Source organism: Opisthorchis viverrini (genome assembly GCF_000715545.1).
Source record: "Opisthorchis viverrini unplaced genomic scaffold opera_v5_225, whole genome shotgun sequence".
NCBI lineage: Eukaryota > Metazoa > Platyhelminthes > Trematoda > Opisthorchiida > Opisthorchiidae > Opisthorchis > Opisthorchis viverrini.
In genome coordinates, this window is record NW_008751883.1 from 828607 (window position 1) to 852410 (window position 23804).

Consider the following 23804-nt stretch of genomic DNA (forward strand, 5'->3'; position numbering starts at 1 on the left):
CAAACCACAGCTGAATCTCTGGTTTATGACACGTTGCACAAAGTCTACCTTATATCAAGGCGAAATGTATAGCTCATATGTTTGCTGAAAAGTCCTGCATAACAAATCTCGTGTGTAAAATGTTTAAACTTTCTATTTGCGACAAAATTTCCGTAGAGTTTCCTCCCGCGATGAATAAAAGATAAGATCATTGCTCACAATGTAGACAGTCTGATTCTGATAAGTAAATGTAGGCCGGATGTGACCCAAAGCGTTGAAACGGACTTGCCATCAGATGTAGTTTGACGGAGCCAATACTAGTTTGTATCAATATCGTAAAACGGAAACAGACACATTTGGAGAAAGTCCGTTGTGACAGTAATTCGTCTGAACATAAATATTCCCATAACTCATAAGTACGAATAACAGTAGAGATAATTTATTGAACCGATCTAAAAATGACCGATATTATGTAGTTACCTATTTCTTGTACCCAGCGTAGTTACATAAATTAAAAATGTGCGCGGGCTAATGTCACTGAAACATCAGTCGTGCTTTCTTTAATTCTACCTGATTTTTGGATTTGTCTAACAGTTATATCATTTGCGAAATGTCCTTCATAACGAACAGTGGAAATTGGTACAGATCGTCCCGCTGTATCGTTGGGAAATATTCGTTGGTTGGGTGTTTGAATGGAACGGCGTGCAAGGTCAGGCCAGCGAAGATTTGTCATTAGTCGATCTGCATTTCGCATGATTGGGTTAGACTCCGTTTGATCATCTGGTGCTCAGCTTAATCCCACAACACAGTAGTGCTTCACCCACGCGCATCGCTCAACCTGTGACTAAAACCTCTTGAAGTAAGGTTCTTCTCCATCGACGTCTGGACCCAACTCAATTCGGTATTCACGTGCAGCCGCTATCCGAATTGCGTCAATGGATAGATAAATTGCAAACAGTAATTGAACATGTGCGACCGATTGAAACAAACACAATTCCCAATCAAATTACTTGTCAAGTACAGCAGATATCAGATAGTGCGTAAATATCCCCATGGTTTGAAAAAGAACACAGTGACAAACATTAATGCTTTTGGGATCTCGTCATCAGGTCAGTACATATCTAACAGTTGAAATAGGAGCGAAAAATGGAATACGCTGCGAAGATTGGTTAGTGAAATGCAAAACGTGGAGACAAGAACGATTGGTTATCTGCGCCCCTCCCCCAAGTCGCATCTAGTTGGATGCTGTGAGACAGTCAAGAGGGCTGTTGAGTGACTTGGCCGGTTGATTCTTGTCACACGACCAAGGCAGACTCAGCGTTCGTACGAAACGTTTTTGACAGCACCGGGTTTCGCAGACGTATAGTGACTGCCTCGGCTGTAGTCAAACAACGCCATGGAGTAGACACTGGCAGTCTATTTGGCACACTGTGAATGACTTGAAATGACTCAGTTGGCATGACTACGTGCCGGTGTCAATTAGGTGGGATGCGATTGAGCACCTGGCTGAACTGTTGAGTCTAGTGGCATGTCGGTAAGGGAGGTGCTCACGTATTCTCTTAGAAATTTGCCGTGTCGTGCACCAAAGATAGTCCGCTGAACAACAGCGGGAGAAAGAATACACAACCATATTCTGGATGAGGACTGGCATCTCTTCTTAGAGGTTTAAGTTGAACAAGGGGTTTTGCTGTAATCCAAGACCTCAGAGTTACAGCCGGAAACGTGCGTTGTAGGGATTGAAACAAGTGGTGATTGGCTATGTCCGCCAACAGATCGTCCTTTTACGGTAAACTCAAGGTTATTGGCTTCTTTCCAACGGGCGTGACGGGCGGTTGGATACGGCGGTTGGACATATTTTCGGTTATAAATCTCTCTGGGTTCAATGTGATCCTGCCTCAACTTTCGATACTGTTACGCCACTCCGAAGTATCTACCATCTCCTCGGCTGCGGAATCTTTATCCGAATCTTTATCCATACCATGCAGATGTCTATCCCCATATGACGTCCACGTGACACTACAGCAAACATTCATCCTGAAACGAGACACTACATAACCAACTCTCACTCATTTCCAGTCAGTCAGCGACAAATCCACACCCACTTGCAGTACCCGGAAAATTCTGTGACAGCCCGGTTGTTGACGAACCTCATTATCGCTGTTCAGATCGAACGTGCTCTCCCACCTGATGCTAGTTGATCCAGTCAACATTGCAATGTTGACCGCACCGCCACTGGGTAATCATCTGCTTCTGCATTAGGAAGTGATTTATGAGAACACACGGTCTGGGCGAAATCTCCCGTTTCCATTAAGGATGAACTGGTGCGCAGTAAAACCACCTGTTTAACATAGTATAGTGGTGTGAGGAACCATCCAATTAGGGAGGTGTAGTACTCAATGTTTCCGAATAAATCACACGGATGGCGATATGTGATGCTTCCTTTTATTGTATTGCCGCTAGGAGAGAAAGCCGATGGCCACTGTCACCTCACAACATAACAAATTCGAGGATCCCATCTCATCCATGCGGGCGTGAGCCTTACGTATGAGGCGACTATCGATTGTGGAGATGCGGCATGCGGGGTCTTCAGTGAACCACGCCTACGCAGTTGGAAGACCGACCGGACGATTGTGGATGCCGAATTGCAGATGCACACTAAATAAACTGATTTCCATATCGAATCCCCATTCAGTAAAATTGGTTCCAACACGGTTGTTCAGTGAAAGAACATAACACTGACTGGATGAGTATGGGCGGAATTCCATCCAGAAATTTTGCCGACTCACTCAAAGCATCCAGATACTCCAGTGCAATTGTGCATTTGTGAGACAGGTCAATCACAATTTCGTAGGGTTGGAAAGTGTAAATTTCGCTCCATTCAATTAGAGTCACAAAAGATATCAGAAATTCACTTTATTATGGAACGTAACACTTGCAGTGTGCTGTATGGATTTTTTGGAAACGGGCTACTTCGCTGAATTGCTTCACTTCCATTTGGAGCACCCACAATTCAGCTGTGACTTGAAAGTTAGAAAAATAACGTAAAGAAATTGAAATCACATGCTCTTTACGATGCAACACAATTCTAATTTGTGAACATTATAGCTGTCTACGAACATGCCCAATTTGGTGATGTGCTGCCTGAATGCATGAGGTTCATTTTCGACGATTCGTTGTACCCATAATCTCTATGGGTTATTCCCATCGGGGAATAATTTGACTCTTAATTAGGATGGCAACAATATGGCTGTTTTCAGAGTTTTTTCGGAGATAACCTCGCGTAATACTGCCGAATTTTCTCCGACCATGTTTCAGTGTGACGCAACGAATTTGACTCTGAAGTGGGATTGTTCCGTACATCCGTACATTTGGTGGTAACGCTGAAAGTCAGCGGGGCACACTGCGAATGTGTGCCAGTGCATAGCAGAAGATGCTTGCACATTCCATATCGATTAGAAATTTCGATATATTATCTGAAAAGACATAACGAATATCGCCTAGCAATCAATGTTATTATTATGTTATGTTATGTTGTACTTGTCTGTAGCTAGGCTATAGGTGAAATTTTCAGTTATTGGGGGTTTCAATGGACCGGTGGACGTTTAACTGTGGTGTAATTTGTACATGAAACCCACTTGGATCATTGACGGTTTGTGATTGATATGCACCCACACTCGTGATTACTCATGGATAAATCTCGACCACAGTTTCTCAGTGAGTATATCGTACACCAGCACAATATGTGAGTTGGAAGGTCTTGGAAAGCACAGGAGTTGGTGAAATCCTGACAGGTGAGTTAAGAATCTCCTCAGGTGAATTGGCGAAAAACGGAACCACCTTACGAGTTTGCCTTGGAGAACCGGAGTTGAATAGTTGACCTGATACTGTGCGATCAGTTGATTGGTTTGGCCGAAATCGATTATCGAATGCAGGTATTCAGGAAACCACTGTGTGTGTCCACATGGTTTTCGGGACTTTTTCTCGGTTTGTTGTGACACAGTTGACATGGTGTTTGTTTATAAACCTCGTCGTTTAGCCTTGGTGTTTTTTTGTTGCAAGACATTCCTGAATATGACAAACTGTATGGAATTTCGATGACAGTGTCAATTCGGTTTCACTATGCTAAGCAACCTCACAAAACAAAAATTACTGAGGCATCGCGCCTCACTCGGATTGCTTAATTTTCAGAGACATGGATCTAGTGTTGGGAAGAATGTCATATTTGGGATCCAATGCAAGGGATGGAACAAATGCCACATAGTATCGAAGCTCTCGACGAAAAGACATGTGACAGGCTTTATGCTAAGGACACGACCAGTTTTCTCCGATATGCGGAAGGACGCGCGTTCGGCCGAACCGACGTTCGCATACTGGTTCCAGTGAGAACGAACGAAGAACGGGTATTTTTTAGAAGCTTGATAGTCGACCGCAGAAGCTATCAACAAACATATCCAAACTGACCTGTTTATTCACCTACTAAGAAGAAGGGAACACCAGCATGACAGAGCACAAAACTGTCCCAGAAACCGAATGAGGAGCTCGTAGAAGAATCAGGAAGTCCTGTTTCAAGTAGGCAAATCGAGCTGATTGGAGCAGCCGTCCAACCAAAATTCAAGGCACCAAGTTAACAGGTGAACACAAACGTTCTATCCATTAGAATGGATGGCGCAACTAACCAAACAACCAGCCGGCACGATTCAATACACACTGAGGATGGGCTGGTTAATACAAAGAGTGAAAACTGCTAAAATTTTATTGATATCAGGTTAAGCACCTAACTCAGAGCAAGACAGACCTCAAACCAACACGAAACACAAACCAATGAACTCATGAGAATGTCATGCCTCTGTTCGGCCATGATCAGCTGATCGGTAGTGCGGTTAACTCGCGCCCAGACTGGACATAGCAGCTCTCATACTTCAGTCACTGAAAGACATCAAATTGACGCACGTGTCTGCTGGCTGTTCGAGTGACGAACTCTTAAGTGGAAATTCCAATCGTTTTGTGAAATCTTTTTTTCCTCTGTGCTACGTACAGGTTGGTGGTAGAGTGAGGAGGCTAGGCGTTAAGTCACAGTTAGTGTGAATCATCACTAGTCCGCAACTCACGAGCCTCCATGGTGTTTCGGCAGTGCCTCTTCCTGGCCAGTAGCAGAAGCGAGTCAGCACGTGCAACCGAATGACTAAGATTCTCTGATTGACAGATGATGTCTCCTGTCTAGTGCGGGTTATTCGCACTGGTGAACGAACGATTGTGTTCAAATTATTAGTTTGGTTGTTGGGTTCGAAATTTCCTTGGGCTCAGTGAAGTGAGCACTGCTGATGAGTCTCGATAAGGTTGACACAGCGGTACAGTGATTGTTGGTTTTTCACACTAGACTAGCTTCACCCATACTACAAAATCTCAACGGAAACAATACTTTATCATTGAGCGTACGGTTCAAATCTGGACATGGTCTTTAGTTCTCCCTAACTCTGCATTCTTCAATCCGTATGCGGGAAATTCTCGTCCAGTACACAAAGGTTTCCTGTGCTTAACCTGAAGTGTTGCTCACGACAAGTCCATTAATTTTTCATCACCGCCGGTCTCGTTGCACCTAAATAATCATGGACTAGCAAACCACGTTGTCGAACGGACGATGACCTTGCCTGGTTAGTGTTTACATTGGATGCGTTTATGGTGTATATTCCTTAGACTCGATTGTGATTCTGGAAGACTGTCAATTATCCAATGGAAGACTGACTGCTTTATTCCCAATTTGCATATGACCTTCATATCCTATGTTCTAATTGTACGTTCGATTAACCCGATACGACACTGGGAGTGAATTTGGACGTCGAATGATTCTGCTTTCTGGTAATGCCGTTCGAGTTGTTCCGTCCACAGTTTACGGACTGCACCAACGTCGGCGCAGTTGCTGCTGTGTTCGTGCATGTGGTGGTCACGTGTAACACTGATAGAACTTGCAACACACTACTCATAAGGTTACCGAAAAATCGTCGACAGTCCTCGACCGATTTCGCCTCGTTCTTTGGCTCGTGAGTTAGGCACCGTGCCCCAGTCTCTGTCACCCCTATGATCCACTTGAACCCAACTTGTATTAAATTCGACACGGGATGCTCAGTTGGAACTCAGCTGAATGGCTCTTCTACACCATTCTTCATCTTGGATTCAGTTGAGTGTCCCGTGATAATCAAATTACTGAGCCAATGAGCGTGTTTGCTTGAATTAGATACTGTATGCAAATTACTGAGCAAATGAGCGTGTTTGCTGGAATTAGATAAAAGACTGTATGAATTCATGGCAAGCTTCTACGCGAGGAGTCTGCATGCGGTCATTTAACAGCTGTCCAGGCGCACTTCGCATAAAACTGCAGGCTAATTTTTAGTTGTGAACAGCTCGTGCCATCCTCTTACAATCCTTCGCGTTTTGTGTCAGTTCTGTTTGAAACGAAACATAGTCATTCATCTTTCCGAAAATCTGTCAGTTACAGAGTGATCTGCATATGGGCTAAGTCTTTGTAATATTTTATCCCACGGTGTTATTCCATCTTTCCAATTCTGAATGAGGACCACTTGCACATTTGCACATGGGAATTTAAGTTTCATCGTTTGTTTTTTGGGAAAACTTTTGTGTGCTTCTTGTCGATTAGATGCTTTCTTGCTGTTGGCATTTCGAATCGCACAGCTAGAAAACATATTTGTGTTACCTTCCGTAAACACAGCTGACATTTAATCGTCTGATTGTTGCCCCTGTGGGAAGCAACTTTGCCCTTCTTTTGGGGAACCAGATTGATTTTTATTGCGTAGGAATAAATATAAACGATGATAAATTTAGTTCGCGGAATTATTCATCTCGTGTAACTGTTATGACTTGGTCGACGTTAGTGCAACTCTGTGTTGATCCCTTGGCTTCCTGGTCCGCCCACTATGGTACATCAAAAGGCACGGTAGCTCTACACAGCCGTTTATGGAGACAAACGAAAATTAGTACAACTGTTTTTATAGGGTAGTCACCGTGTGTTCCACAATGTCGTTGCCGAATCTCCGTGAGGGCGCGAGAAGCGTCGAGTCACAAGTACTTGACTCGGGTTGGCTGGTATTCTGACCAATCAGGTCATGCCTTCATTTGGCCCGTGTCCTGCACGTGAAACATCCGTCCAAATGATGTGCTGTTCGGTTATTAGGGACGGCTGGCTCCCGAACAGTAACTCTGTGCTATCTTATTCGACTGTCAAATATCACCACATTAAACGTGGGAAGGAAACTGAAAGCATAAACTACACAAACATGCTGCAGGGTTCTGGAGTTGTGAAAAGTCGGTTTTGGAGCAGGGTATGTCAATAAATGAGATATTCGAGGGGCATCGAACTGTGTGAAATCTGTGGACCTTCGCAGAATTGAGGTGTGAAATGGACTTCAACAACAACAGCATACAAGAACGGGGGCATCGAAGCTCCGGAATGTGACATGTAAGACCTTAGTGGTTCAGCTTCACCTCAGTTTGGCCAAGCTTGAAACCATAACTTTCTGAATACATCGGACATCCACCGCCTCCGTATAATGCACATGCCATCGTTTGGTTTGACGAGGATAATTTTCTGAGAAAAAGATAAGGATGGGCGAATACAACATCATATTCGAACGCGCGCAACAAACTACGTGTAGGTTGACTCGGACGAATTTCAACAAAATCTAATCAGGTTGCGGTGCCCTGTGGTACCAGCTGAATTTGTCGCAACAACGCAGGTCTTGCCCGAAGTCCGCCTAGATTATCGTCTACACTAGGCCGCTCCAGATAGCAAGTTGAAAGGATAAGAAAAGGTGCTCCTGAATTTTTTGCAAACCATCTTTTCACTCTTCTTAGTTCCCCTGTGTTGTCCTCTCTTCTTCTTCTTTCAGCTATTCCCATCCTCTTGTTTTCCTCTATTTCCAACATCCCCGTTGCTTAATTTATATGGTTTTTGATGGTTGGTTGTCTTCTTCTTCTGGTTCATGTGTCTATAAATGCAGTTTGTTACATTGGATGTTGCTATGACACAATTATACGAGAATATGATAATGTGATAAGCCGTCGGGGTAAAGGAGGACCGTGATGATATATCGAGCAGTGGTCTTCTTAGCCCCATGTTTCTCCCTTTTTATCTAACGCGCTCTCGTTCTTCCTTCTCCTCACTGTTTTATCTGTTTTTTCTCTTGTGGCGTGCGAATGAGGGATAGAGAACGAAGGTTACAAACGGGCTACTCTCGGGTAGTTAAGTGGCAGTTATAGGGCGTGTTTCTGTCGGCGATGATGAGGACTTCGGGAACAAACGTACACCAGATCGGCTAAACACTACAGGTGCATCACGCGCACCGCATTCTCGTGTTATGCAACCATTGCCAGCATCGACATCAGTACAACCAACAGGGATGAACAACCCATCATCTGCACCACGGTTGGACAGTAAGACAAGGATCCATCACTCCGATGTTATTGGGACCTTTGAATATTCCTAGATGCGACTCGCAACACACCTCTAATGAGAGTCTGTTTCAAGATATTACATACCTTCGCAAAGAAGATGGACTTCCAGCGAGGTGTCAGTTCCCCTCCTAATGATATCCTTCCGGTCATAGACTGCTAGATGTAAACATGTTGGATACTTCGACTCACGAAATACTCCATATAATTTCAGACACATCAACGAAATTGCCGCTTGCCCTCCGCTCCTCAGGCTATCTTGGGTATTTTGTGACCTAGTTCTCAATCCTTTCTTCCCTGCCGGGCGGGAATAGGTTCTACGCAGTATCCTAATTGTTGGCGTACAATAGCCTTGTGCAGAGTATGGGATATTGTGTTGAAATATTGGTAGCTCGGGTGCATTACTTGGTGATCTGTTCACCGAGCTTGGCAGTTGATTTGCAGACATCAGTTGGGTCCCAGGTGTGAAAACGAAATTGCAATGCAAGTGAGTGTATTTAGCAGATGTTTGTGAGTAGTTTGTAGCATTTTGAGTTTCGACAGGTTCTTTTTCCCTTGAGGTTTTGCTGTTCTTCATTCGTTTAACGACCATGGCGATTTACTCGACTCTTCATGTTTGACACAATGTAGTACTTAAGCTGGATCAATTCACAGATCCCGAGTTTTGGATGGCAGGTGTTTTATCAGTTGTTTACAGTAATCCAGCCAGTGGTTCACCCCCCTGTCATGGTTGTTGAGAGCTTCTCTATTTGCTCTACGTAACCGACACCTTTGTGAACGACGGTTCCTTGTGTGGCAGACAAAAAAATTCGGCAAAATCACCAAGGCTAGGGGCAGATTAAATGTATGATACCGCATTCAGATGTAATCTACCCTAGCTGATCGAGTGATCCTTCACCAGAGCTTACGAATCTGAACTGATCCGGTAATTTGGCCAACCGCTGACTACTTGGATAAAAGAACTTTCCAGTCTCTGTGATATCACTTTACATTGTCTAGCTGGTTTTCAGATGCTTGCTGTACACAGCTTTTCAAAGCTATCAATAGGTCAGCTGAAAGGCTAAGGTTATTAGCTTCCGAGCATTGGACAGTATGAGTTGGTTCTCAGGCAGTTGTGTTGCTCCGTGCTGATGCGCTTTATGGGACGAATGTTTGGTCTAGCACCGAGGTGGAGTTTAATCCTGGCTCAAACGGGCTGCATTTCCCGAATCCGCACCTCATTCATGGGTCTCATCGCACGCACACCAGAATCTAGTTTACCCTGGAAGCCGTTGTTTGAATACCATATCAAAGTGTTTTCTGCATTGTTCCCCCTCTAAGAATACAGTGCAGAAAAAGATGGATAAATATACAGAAAGTTTAAGGTCAGCGTTTCACTTGCTGTGGTAAACCTTTTTCAAGATTTTTTACGAGCGATTTCCAACCGATTCTACAATCAGTGTACACCTAGTTCCACATTTCACAGAGACCGCCTGGCAAATAACACAAGAAAAAGTCGAATTCTTAGGGCGAGTCTACAGTGAAACATCAAATGTTGACCTACCACAGGTGTTTTCTAACGAATTTGAAGCTCTGAAGTGACATCAATTTGATGCAATGTTTGCCAGTTGTAGTAGTCGCCGGTACCCAGTTCGAGTGTGTTTGTTTGTGTTGACAGCTGTAGGCTTCTCGAAGCAGTTGTCAGCAGATGACCTTCCTTAAACACCACAAACAGTTTTGGCAAATATGGGAAGAATTTTATTTGAACAGAAAGCTATAGGCGGATTCCCGTACCCACCCATGGTATTGTGGATGATACTTTCGTCATGAGGAAATGAAGCAAGGTTTGTGAGTTTCACATTTATCTGAATGAACTGAGTCCACTCATCAAATTTAGTATGGAGATAGAGTTAACCTCGGGTACACCGGTATTTTAAGACTGCATGACACATTAGGTCGGGGGTAAACTAAAGCCCACGGCATATGAGAAACCAACTGACATTGGGGCAGTTTTGAACTACTCGTCTACCCATCCTAAGTCGGCATTCGCCAGTATTGCCTCATCACTGTTTAGGCGCGTAATGGCCCTGTGCACAGAAGAAGCTGATCGGACAGCTGCCCAAATTGAAGTAAAAGGCAAACTTCGCGGTAGTGGATATCCAGCTAGCTTGATTAGACGTCATTTGCGAATAGTGTTGGTACGAGTAGCGAACCCCAACGGGGAATGGATCGCGACCGCTGTTATTCCATATAAACCAGGGACATCGGAGGTCGTTCGGAGAATTCTAAACACGGCTAACATAAGAGTAGCTTTTCAGAGGGGGACACTCTGCCCTCTGCACCGGTGCAGTTGATGGACCGCCTCCTGGCAAACACAACCAGGGACTGTGTCTACAAACTAAGGCCTATATATGACAGACGGCCAGGGAAATTCACATCGGAGAGCATAGTAGAAAAATAAATAGACCACTGAGAAAGGTGGATGAATATCAAGCGTTACTCAAAGACTCAGCAATTGCAAAACACGCACTGGACACGGCACACAAGATAGATTTAGGAAATGTTGAGGTTTTGAGGCGAGGACTACGGTCCACGTCACAGTGGCTGATGGCCCAGGAGGTAGAAATGGCCCAGTGTTAACAGGATAGAAGGCGTGGAACTGACAAGCGTGTGGAGGACGGTTTTGGAACAATCGAGCTAACACCTGTTGGTGTGCGATTATCAGAAAGAAGAGTAGTCATCATCTGGATTCCAATTAACCTTACCCACCTACCCCCCCCCCAACTAAGTCGTCGCAATACTCACAAGCCCACGACGACCAAGGAAAATCTGCTAGTGGAACCCGAGGTGAATAATCGATTGAAGCACCCTGAAGTAGAAGATTAAGGAACTAATTTGAAACCTCCGTAACCCATCAGTTCAAGATTTTGGCAACCACACTAGCCGACAAGAGCCATTAATTGACACTCAACACTGATTTGAAGAGGACTTATTGATTGGTTCCCCGTCCACCTTAAAACCTGGACATCTTGGTGGTCTGTTCACTTGGCCTGATGAAGCTTTTGTGTCAAGAGCGAAACGTTGCCCAAATAAAAATTACCGATTGTTTACCAAGTCCTTCTGAAACACAAACCGAGAGAGTTAGCTGGATTCCAGATGAGTCTCCCATGAAAGCAAATTCGGTAAGCAGATGCGTGTATTGGCATACGCACGCTGCAGTTTTTCTCACACAATGCACGACTTATCAACTTGCTTGTACACAGTTCCCGACCGGTTTGACAGTATTTCTCTCGCTGATAAGTGGTTCATTGAGCCAAATAGACCTGGTTTACAACAGCACACAGAACACTGACCGCTCCGTCACAAGAAAACAGAAGGTATGGACCATCGTTAACTGTCGCAAACTTAATTGCCTTATCATAACATGGAAAACGGGCAATCATTCCGAGCGAATAAAGATACATTGAATCGGTTCCCATTCGTGCGGAAGAAATGTGACCTGGTTTAACGCTCGATTAGGCTAGACACCCTCCCCAGAAAGCCGGCCAACCATGAACATTCACAGTCAGTTAATTGTACCGAAGGTCATTCAAATAGGACATTCATTTTTGTAAATTTTGTAGACAAGAAGAGTTGTTTCAGAGGGGTTTGGTAAACAATCGGTGGATTTATTGCTGGGCAACGTTTCGCTTTTGACACAAAAGCTTCGTCAGGCCAAGTGAGTAAGTAAGTAGGTTGATTGGGTTTTTAAGGTAGTCAGGGAACCAATCCGTGAGATTCCTTTTGACTAGTGACGTGATCAGTGCTGGGTGTTCAGTCTGATGTCCCTGTTTGTTGATTAGTGCGATGACTAAGCTTTACGATAGATCGGTTAGGGGGGGTTCGTCTTTATGATGAACCCGGAATATTTTCGTCCCTGCTTCTTCAGTCTAGGACACCTTAATGGAAAATTCCTCTTGGGGTCGTTCACAGATTTCGTTCACCTGTGTTCGTCCAAGGGTGCTGGGACAATTAGTTTGGGGATGGGGGTGGGCTGGTTAATTGGATCTAAGGCTACTTGGATTTTGTACTTTTAGACCCAGGCGATTTCGCTGATAACTGCACACCGCCTCGTGTCATCTCGGCTGATCTAAGACCGCTCTCCACACGTTTGCAAGTTCTACCCCCTCTATTCTATTCACACAAGAAGAGTTGTTGTTTTTTCAGTTACTTTCAACCACCTTTTGACTGGTTCTGCCTGTCAAAATTTGAAATCTGATTTGTAAGATTTTCTGGAACTTCGATACATCATTTTCCAATTGGCAGACCAGAATTGTAAGAAATTTCAGGGAACACGATCGAGGGACTGAGTTCAGGCTGTCTAGACAAAAGTGAGAGATATTCATTAACTACGATAGCTATTTTGTGTCATTTCCCTCTGTCCTTTAAATTGCTATTGTGGAATCGTGAAATCGTTTATCTGTTTGGAGCTATTCACACAGCAAAGTCCTAGCTGTACGCAAAGCAACGTAACCAAGCCACCCAAAGCGATTTTGTTTCTGGCGTTTTCTTGTATTTCTGATCTTTGGATAAGGATGCGTCGTTGACATGGATTTGAATGTGTGGTAAAGATTAGTTAAGGTCACTTGTACACCCCTCATTTTTTAAAAATACCGTCACATCCATGGGCGAACATTTCTTTCACTTAAGTGGTTTTGGAGTCATGGCTTCGAGGAAACCAACCTGAAAACGGAAGAAGCACTGTACAGATGTTTCATCCTTATGGGGAATCATCAGCGCCCAGTTGCGCAGTTGGATGTGCACTGGCGATATCTTCTGGTTTGGTGACGAAAAATTGCATGTTAACTCCCAAACTCGGCAGATAGATCAGCAGCCACCTGAGTTGATACCTTATTGAGTTTGCAATGTATGTGTTCAGTACGTAGCATCGATCACGCGGTTGTATCTCACAACAAAAGCTGAACATTAGAGAGTTTGTTTCAATGGCCATACTTCTGGTTGCGCGAGGTTTAGAACTTGAGTCTCCACTTCTTTCTTTGAATCGGTTGGTTAAAACGACCGAGTGAGTGTTTTAGGTTTGTTATTTGATCATGTGGACAACTCAAAAGAATAGGTTAGCGTCCTCAAAGAAGGCAACTTCTATAAAGAGCTGATAACACAGAGCATGATGGAGATATCGTCCTATGAGCCAATCTATGTTGTTAAACCGAGAACCACTGTACCCGATGAGTGGAACGTCCGTCTAGGAAGTCATCACTTGAAGTGCGGTTCATCAACATGTGACCACGTTATGTGTATTCAATTACTGATGGATGGATTGTGATATATCCTGTCTGAGTGAGAGCTAATCACACTTCTCTTCAGCCGCTCGACTTCCAAAAGACAAGTGTTTACCTACCGACCGGAAGATTGTAGGTTAGCAGCTCTCTACTGAAGTTTTGTGAAATGCGCACTGCTGATGATTCCCAATAGACAGGAAACAGCTGTGCATTGCTTCCCACCCGTTCTGCGTCAACTGACTTCCTTTACAAGATGAAATCTTAGTCAATACTTACAGCATCTCGTCACACTACGAATAAGCGAGAATAGGAAATCCGTTTTATTGTGTATTTTGATAGATTAATTTCAGGAGAGTCGGAGCTAAACTGCGCCAGAACTCCAACAAGCCATCAAAAGACGAATATAAGGGCTGCACGAATAAACGAACGAGGAAAGATCGCATCACCTGGTTTCTTCATGGATCTGAACTGTGATTGCAAGCGGACCTAACTGAGGACCGTCAGTTGAGACGAACAAAAAGTTTACTTACCGTGAATTTTGACATAATTCATCAGCGCCTTTAGCGGATCAGTTGCCTGATTTCCTCAGTGGGCCAAACGTTTGGAATACGCAGAGATATTCCATGTAAACTGTCACCACTCACAAAGTAGTCTGGGACTTCATAAAGTGACAAGCCTATACACACGCGTCGCATACACAAAACGAAATGTCTGCGAATTGAAAGCGAACTGCCACATAATTATTTTCCTATTACAGTTTCAATTTACACGCTTGTGCCGCTTTTCTAGGCTTATAAGCCTACATTTCGACCTATTGGTACACTGCCGCCGCCCGAACAAGACCTTACAAAAACTCTGGATACAATTTAGCACATTCATAAAACACGGCCACAGCATGATTTCCTCCTAGCCGTTGTGATGGACAGTTTGCATTGTTACCTGTTACTATAAAGTTTCATAACAAAACAGGCTAGCATTCTAAGAAAGTTCACTGCATTTCCTAGACGACTAACTTGTTTTGGACTTATCTGGCTGTCGTGCACGAAAGAGCTATCATGAATTCACAAGGAAAAAACCATTGTATGGGCTACTCGTGAGGTTGCAGAAAACGCTTCGATAACCCCTGACCGGTTTCCCCCTCTTGCGGATCATCAAGTAGGCCCAACTTCCTAGTTTCCCTAGAATTTCTGTTCTAATTTAACCCGAAGTACGCGAAATACACTCACCTGTATTCCACTTTGGTTTTCACCAAGGAGCTGAATCTCTTTTTGCGATGTTCTCCAACTGAATGTACGTTTTCAGGCCATCTCGTGTTTCACTTAGTACGTTACTTTGGTTTCGCAATAGATTGTATAAATTTAACACGCTGCTCATAAGGTCACTGGGATCCATTTGGGTCCCGCGTGAAAAACAAATGGACACAAAAGAGATATTCTTTACAGAAGTCACTATCAAAACTTGCTCTAAGGTGCTATCATACTGTGGGTTAAATTCCGACAGCAGATAGAGAAACGCAGTTCAGTTTTGGAAAGAAACAACCTATTTTCCTCTAGATGCTCCCTAACAAAAATGCATACAGTTTCACATAATGCAAGTGGGCTTTTTATCTGATAGGTTTTCATCCGGCCTCGGTTCGTGCGGACCTCTGTCAGATTTAAAAAAAAACAGAATTGCAATAATCTCAGCGACGATTGTACCAAGCACAAACTCTTGGGAATTTGTATGAGACACGCAAACCAGTTGTCTATTTGCCTTTCCCTCCGATGCATAAAACGATTAGGTTCCTGGTTTACCTGAATGGTAGATCTCATCAGTTGAGTGCACTGCATTATAGCGGGACAATCCATCACAGAGTACAAGAGAAAAATAATACCATGGCATTACTGATGTCACCAAACAATCGTAGTGCATTCACACTGTCTGTGTAAGTGGATACTAACGAGCCCTATATTGCCAAACTAAATTTAGGACTTTCAATCTGGGAGAACTTTATCGTTCTCGTCTTCCTTGGTGCTCCACATTTTGAGATTTTGTGATGAACTGCATGCGGCTTTCGACTGAAGACATTTTGAGGACGACTTGTCTGAGTTATTTCACCTCAAAAAAAGAAATGACTTTGCTTTTCCATTATGCGAAACCTTCATCGTCAAAGTATCCCATGCTGAGACGATTTTGGCGTGATTCTTCGCTTGTGTCATTATTTTCTTCCGGTTTGAGGAAGAAATAATGACAGTGTTATGTGTGAGTTTGAATTCATTTCGATCTTTGTATAGAATGAAATGAACAACATTCCATTCATCCGAAAGAGGCCAAGATACAAAAAACGCGCGGGCGTTTGAGTAATTTGTAGAATTTCCACACACACTACCCTAGTTTGAGTAGACCCCCTATCCGACAGCAATCATTTTGATCAGACTACATCAAACAGAGTTTCGCCCAGCAACGGTGCATCTCACGGGCCCTAACGGAAGTCGAATACCTTGCTAGGCTAGCGTGTTGCCACTCCTCCAACGTCGCACACTGGGCGCATCTGAGTTAGCTCGTCTGAATAGGTGAATGGATTCACGCATGAGCGGCACGATTGGTTTGTCAGATGCTTCGGATGATGACCCTGTATCTGTTCTAGCTGTCTGGGTCGATTCACCCGCTTGTCGGCAATGCCCGTTTATAGAACGCCACGAACGGCTGGAACCTGATGTTCGAAATAAATTGAAATGAATAAGAATGCCAGAAATCCTGCAACCATCTAAATTTTGAAATTCTCATAGTTCCTTTTACTATCAACATTAGAAAGGATGGTTTGCGAAAGAAAGCCTCTAATTTTGGAGCCGGAAGAAACGATTCAAGTTATCGGAACTCTCAGACAAGTAGGTTAGTTTGGAAATCCCCAGGGAGAGTAAGAGGCCGAACAGATGAGGTTTCCGAACTTGATGCTGTGACAGAGTGACATGTGCGAGTGGCACACTTTTTCCCAGACTGTCGATCAAGAGTTATCTTCATCTTGAATGAACCAACAGTCATTTTTTCTCCTCACCATAACGCTGTCTCGCTGCATCTCGCAGTAAATTTACCTGACAGAGGGACTTACAAAACAAAAGATACTTCGGTTGTGGTGCACCACTATCGAGGACATTTTTTAACTCTTTTCCTTTGGAGGAATGAGTTTCGGCATCGATTTCGAAGGGATGAACTGACAGTAATTTGTCCCTCCTACCTGATTCTTTTCTGTTAAGCCTTGTATCAAGACTTCAAGGTCGTAAAAATCATTAAACGAGGTCGGAGGTCACAGCTGGAGTTGCGTGCAGTCGATTTTCCGGACATGCATTATTGAGTACTGTATTTTTTTAAAATGTTTTGTATAAACAGCCTGAAATTAAAACTATGAACTGTCACTGCGTCTGAATCAGAAATAAGTGGAATTGTTAGGACACTTTGTAAAGTAATTTGTACTGAAGCAAGCAGCTTAATAGCAGTTAGAAAGTGATTTCTGCGTCCATCCTACAACAGGACTTGCGTTCTCTCGTTCGAACAGTCCTTCTGTTATACTGGATAAAGTATTCCACACTAAAAGAGGCAAGCAATTGGCTCAAGTTTCGCCCTTACTGATGCTCGTCAGCACTGTGTATGCTTGGCCGTGCCAGGGTTTGAACTCCGGACGCCCAACGTGTGGAATGAACATGTTGGTACATGTTGAACACACCTGAAATATCACACACGAACAGACGAAGATCTTCGCGCTTGAGCGATGTCACTTTTTTTGCCTGACGGAGTACTGTTCACACATCCAGAAACCACTTACAACTAAAACAGAACTGTTTACAGCACACTGCTTTCCGTTCTCTGTTTTGCGGAAGGTATATTTGCAGATGTAGGGCGTGCCATTATTACTGGAACATTTTGTGCTGATGGAAAGTTCCAAAAAACGTCTCTCACTATCTTTCCTTCAGCACCTTATTTAGCACGTCACCTTTGAACGGAAGGTGAACGTAAAACGAATTAGATCTTGCCCCGTGCATGGTTTTTTTTGACAGTCCTGGTTCGATATGCTTCTCCGAAAGTCTACCTCGGTAACCTCTTCGTCAAAATATATTTCCCAAAAAATCCTCTACCACCAGCAGAGTCTTTCCTCAGTAGGCTCTTGCTGTTCCATATACAAAATTTCGTTCGTCTTTGAAGAGAAAATTTGAGAAAATATTTAGACTGACATGTCAGCCTGTGATACACACAATGTCCCATCAACCCGTATTACGTTCTTGTTCGACGGCGTGGCCAGTCTTCTTCGTATTTTGCACATGCATAAGTTGGGTTTGGTTGGGCTCGCATAGAATCAGAATCGATTAAACTACCACATACTGCTAAAGCGTTATCAGCCTATTTGTCATAACTGTAAAAAAAATTATGGGTTGGTCTTTGTGGTACATTGCAGTTTAAGTAAAAAAAAATGAACGTGTACCGGATCAGACTAAATCCGCTTTACCTGTGAAGTTGTCCACTGAGCATAAATTGAGTCACAACCGTACAAAGCAGCTCATCCGTTTGCTTTGCATAAAACAATGACAACCCACTGATGGTTTCTCCTTTTGGTAGGTAGCCTTAGTTTTCAGAAGCTAAGGAAATCAACTCCTAATTTCGAACGGCATTGTTGGTATGTGTCTACTGTTTACCTCACATACATCGCTGGGAGTGGAGACTCGATGGTATCTATTAGTGATTAGCCAGATGGCGGAACGGAAATTACAATTCGTTTGCACTATTGAAAACGATTGTAAACAGCTCGAAAACGAAGTCACTTATAAGTCTGATTGACTCAGGTGAACAAAGTTCTACAGGATTTCGAACAAATGCCCAGTGTTCACAACCCGTCACAGTTGATCTGTCTTAATGAAGGCGAAACTCGATTCTGGAGCCTACTCGACCTGGTATGCAGCAACCGGGCTATTCAGATATTTTACTCCTGGAAACTTCTGACAGGTTACGTCCTTCTTGGTAGGCTCAGTCTCCGAGTTTACATCAACCCTATGTCCTACTAAAATCCAAATTATACAGAATTCCACAAACATGTCTATTCTCGCAGGGTCTAGCGGCAGACTCAGCTGAACCCCAACCGAAACTCTCGTTTATGGCATACTTCAAATGAATGTGTTGCATAAGGGCCACCTCATGTTTCCGTTGCTATGATAGTTGAATATAGTAACTGAGAGATTCAGCTGAGTCTACCATTTGAACCAGATAAGTGTGCTCGTTTAATGTTAATACGTGTTCTCCGAAATTGAGCTTAAATAGTCAAAACTATGGTTGTTGGTCTGTTCGCCGAGCTTGGCAGTTGGATTGCAAACGTTTCACCACCAATCGAGGTGACGTCGTCAGTCGACTCAACCCTGCACTGACGCAAACAGCGCACCCGAGCTACCTACATTCCACAACATTGCTAGTCAAAAAGTATAGCAAGAGCAAGTGCAAACTGGCAAGTGGGAAATACGGATGGGAAAGCCATTCCATCTGCCCGCTTTTCCATTGAAGAAGTTTTCGATTCTAGTTGCTTGAAAACCGGCAAATGAACTCCGAGGTTCGGATTACCGCTTCTTTTATGGAACCATTTATTGAATCAAACCGACTAGGTGGTCCCGACGGTCCTAAGCACGGTTAGCGACACACCATCAACCAACACGCGTACACCTCCATTCCCAGACAGCAGTAGTGATTTTGAAGCTAGAAATGAACCGTACATCTTTCAAGAAGCCCGCGACCCTTAGCCTGCTTGGGCCAACTAAGGAAATACTTCCTAGCTTACCTGAGTGCAGCATACTCTTTCTGGAAATATCTTAATTTTGAAGGCATCCCAGCTCTCGCAATGTAAATAATTTCACTTCTAGACATTATTTCTCTGGAGCACATTCGGGCCATCCATACGTTTGAGATTCAGCAACGTATCAACGAACTCAGCAATCAAATCCAACGAGCAATCGAATCGGGTACAACACTATTTGCGGTACCTCGACGTCGCTCTACTCTAGCAAAGAATAGCTCAACGTTACTTGTGCAGGGGACATGCTTTATTGGACTAGTTTTGTATAAAAAAACCTCTTCACAACTTTTTTCTCACTCGAATTTCCTCTTTAAACCACATTGAGATCCAAGCGAATCCATACACCCAGCAAAGCCAACAAGCAGACGAAATAAACTGAATACAAGAAAGTATTTTTATTCTTTTGCAGGGAAGAATGCCATGTTAGCATAGCCGGGTATTTTTGTATGTTTATTGAGTGCGTAACCGACTGAGATGCGGCCAGTCAATCACATGAAAATTTCAAGAATCCGTTCAAAAAGCTTAGTTTTCCTCTTAGTATCCTTATCAAATATAAGGACGACACTCAAGCTAAAGGGTTGTTCTTCAGAGAGATGACTCAAAGGTTCTTGGAGGAAGGTGGTCCTGAATTCCAGTATCTTTGGACTGGACCCTTACTGCTGCTCGTTACATATTGTAAAGAGCGATGCGAAGAAACTTCCGGACAAAATTAGTACACTACTTTGGAATGATGGTCAAACAGACCAGGAAGTATCAACGTACTGAGACAACAGTTGTTTGAAGACGGTAAACCACTGAGCATATCATAGTCACCCAAGGAAGTGCAGTGATAAGGATGTCCAACTATTGGTCGAAACAGAGGGTTTTCAATGAGGCCTGGGTGAATCGGAGATACGCACAGATATGTGCATTTCACTCCTCCAACCAGTGTAGTGGCTCACCGAAGAAAAGCCCGCAACGGGTGGGTGTTTACGAATATGAACGGGTGATCGATTGTATAACCTGTGAACTGTGTGTGCGAATAAGCTGTGACCGAATATCTGGCTTCTCCTTGCATTGTGGTGTTCAATAAGTTGACTTCTCTTCATACGAACTATTTGTTTGCTATTAATGTCCAACAACCGCCTCTCATCGATGATGCTTGAAATGCCATACGGACAGATGTATTTCAATTTGCTCGGGACTGTAAGTGAACCTGTAGCTGAACTAACGTGCGAAATGCAGCAAAAATGACCAGTTGTATTTTGTCTGGTTACAGTCGTCTGAGCATCGACCACATCACTTAAACGTATGGAACCCAAACACTTGCGGGTCGAAGAGTTGCAAACGTTGTAACCAGTTCCCGTTCGTGTTTGGTACAGAGGACACTGATGGTAACAGGGATCCTAACTACATAGTTTCCCGTTCATTCGGTCTCCATCTGACGGAAAATCACCTCTAAATACCCCGTTCAGCAGTCACGTGATAAGTGTAAAGGACCTGGTAAATGAGCGATCGAAGTGCTTTCCGATTTATCACATAACGCCACATATTCAGATCTAACCTGAAGTGAAGTGCGGGTGTTTGTCTTGTCTTGCAGCGGACTTCTATCAAGTCGTGAAGTGCAAGTTTGCCCAGCTAACGATGGATAGCAGGTCTGATGGCCGCCTCTATCACCTCACCCTCGGTTACGCTATGCGGTTGATCTACTGTGATTAGTATGAACACGTTTCGGTTGACCGTATCGTGGATGCTCTGTAATAACTGGGTGGAAAATGCCACTTCTACTATGGTTCTTGACCTGAGGTTCACTTCGATGGTGTTATCATCTGATGTTGAAAATTAAGTGCCTACAAACATAAGGTCTTCCTTGAAAATGGATCACAACGCCACCGTTTTTAAGAATATTCTGGGATTATTTAGCCGCATATTTTGAAATTAAATAACTAAACAAAAATGAAAACAAGGATTTGTCAAAGGATTATTCGGCAGATTACCATGGATTGCAAAACAAACAACGGGCTCAGCGAAATATACTCATTTGCAGACAATTTTGGTTTTGCGAGAGACTCATCTGGAACTCAGCTGAATCTCTCGTTTACGATGTTTGCAAATCATTATATTTCGCTAATTCCGTGCAATTCGGGTTCAAGTAGGAAATGTGGCTGACGGAAACCATATGAGTCTAAAGAAGAGAGAAACCGGTTGTGGGTCCAAACGAAGAGCTTCTTCTGATAACGCAGATCTGACTTCAATTTATAAATAACAGATTCCAAAGATTTACTAGCTTGTGGGCTAGATACCATACCAAAAAGTATGTGGATCGATGCAGTGTGCTTTCTCAAACGGGAGGCGGGCGGCTGATGAGGTCCGCAATGGAAGACGGTGCGATCAAGTTCGATTTTAGCATTGTCTTGCTGCATTTGACTGGTTCAGATATATACGTACTCTACGTAGCGCCTGTTCTCCAACGGTCGACTGAAGCCGTCGGTCCATTCTCCTTAGACATTTGGTCATGTTTCAGACGTGGATCAACAGATGATGTTGAGACTGCGATGTTGATGCTGTGAGACTATTTGTCTTTGAAACATGGGACTGGCCTAGCTTCCTACAGAGTTCTCTGGATCGCATCTGTCAGAGGACCTTGTATTGTTTGCAGAATTGAGGAGACTTTGGACTTTGGAGCCGTATTGACTTACTTCAGCTCAAGTGTCCACAATGTTTCATAATGACGACCTCGGGATAGCTGCTTAACACGAGAAAACGCTCAGGGCAACTTGGTTACGCCTGAAGTGTGTCGCCAGCGTTACTAAGCCCGGATAGATTTTTCGGTGCTATGACCATACGACCAGGTCACTCATTGGCCCCAGTGCGATGAACTACGGATAGCGTCCTGTCCAAATTTATTTGCAAGATGCTGACCTTCGAATGATCCCATCGGTCCTCCATCACATCTAGAAGGAATGCGGTTCTTTTTGTCTTTCAAAATGAGTTTAATGCCAAATTGCATTGGCATGTGGAAAATACTTTGTTATTCCTGTCTTGACATTATCATGACGACAGGATGCTCTGCGCAGTGAACGAATCAATTTCCACCCCTTATTGAGCGTCTGCCACGAAAACAAATCAGCTGACATGGGACGCAGCGAACCACTGACTGCAACTGAACTGATGTGAATATAAAAAATGCCATGAAAAGTAAATGCACCAGTTTGTGTGCACAACGATACCACTCGTTTGGATTCCATGAGCGACGTATCCGAGTGTGGTTACTTTTGATCTGCACTATCACAAATGAAGTCGATCGTTAGGTGAAGTGCTACAGTAGCGAGGAATGGACTGATATCCACCGTCTGGTCCTGGCAGTTACGTCAATTCCTTTCGATTTTGATGAGTTATACTCAAGCGTCGCCTGTTCTTGATAGCCAGAAAATCTGGCGACCTTTCTCAGGCCGATTTTTAGTCAGTTGCAGACCACAGCCACCTATCAGACGGGGCAAAAATACCTTTTTTTCACTTCTTCGACCAAACCACAAACCTATCATGTTTTCCACCTACTGATGTCACCTTTAGAATGAGACATTCACCGTGTTCTTGGAGATTTAATTCTCCCGCTCGAGTGCACTGGCGAGAAACCAATGAAGCAGCAATTCAAGTTTTGTGTCTACTGTTCATCAGTAGCTTCCGCATCATTTGAAACAATTGGCTTTGGTAAAAAAATTTTGAGTCGAGAACGAACGCCCTCGATAAAAGCTGGAAAGCTTGTATGGCGACAAGTAGGTTGAGAATCACAGTCATAATCATAAACGCAAACGGTAACAATAGAAAAGCCATCCATTCCTAGAGAACAGTCACCTTAAAATCAGAAGCCGGGATGCACTGACTAGTCGCACCGCAACACTCTATCTCCAGTTTGGTCCTGCGTAACTCCCGACCGATCAGATTCATCAAGATGTAAACCTTTTAGGCAGAAACAAGCATCAGAAATAGAGCTCCGCTGACAATCCCGAGACTAAGCCTGGGGTTATACTATCATCCCTTAATTGTCTTTAGGAACCTGGTTAAGAAGGCTGAGTATAAGCAATACACAAGGATGATTGGCTATTTCACCCAAAGTTATGGTGCAAATCAAGGGCCAAGATTTCTGCCGGGTTTGAGAAAGTTCAGTGGTTTGGGTGCGAACTCACTAACTAGAATGTCCCTAGTTCAAACCCAATCCTGGAATCTCTGCTACTCTGTCTACGAGCAGTCAACATGTAAGTATTTCAACCCTCGTGAATCCTTCGTGTGGCATAGCACCTAGGTACCAAAGTAGTTTG

At 43.7% G+C, this 23804-nt stretch overlaps 1 protein-coding gene across 1 annotated transcript in view; it reads left to right on the plus strand.

Annotated features, from left to right (window-relative positions):
* Nucleotides 1–1125: 1125 nt before the first annotated feature.
* The window catches only part of T265_08596 (hypothetical protein), a gene marked incomplete at both ends in the record, with an annotated part of 30308 nt that continues 7629 nt past the window's right edge, over nucleotides 1126–23804 (plus strand). The window contains one exon of the mRNA XM_009174448.1: nucleotides 1126–1147. Within this exon, the coding sequence (XP_009172712.1) occupies nucleotides 1126–1147 (22 nt within the window). The remainder of the gene's footprint in view (nucleotides 1148–23804) is intronic.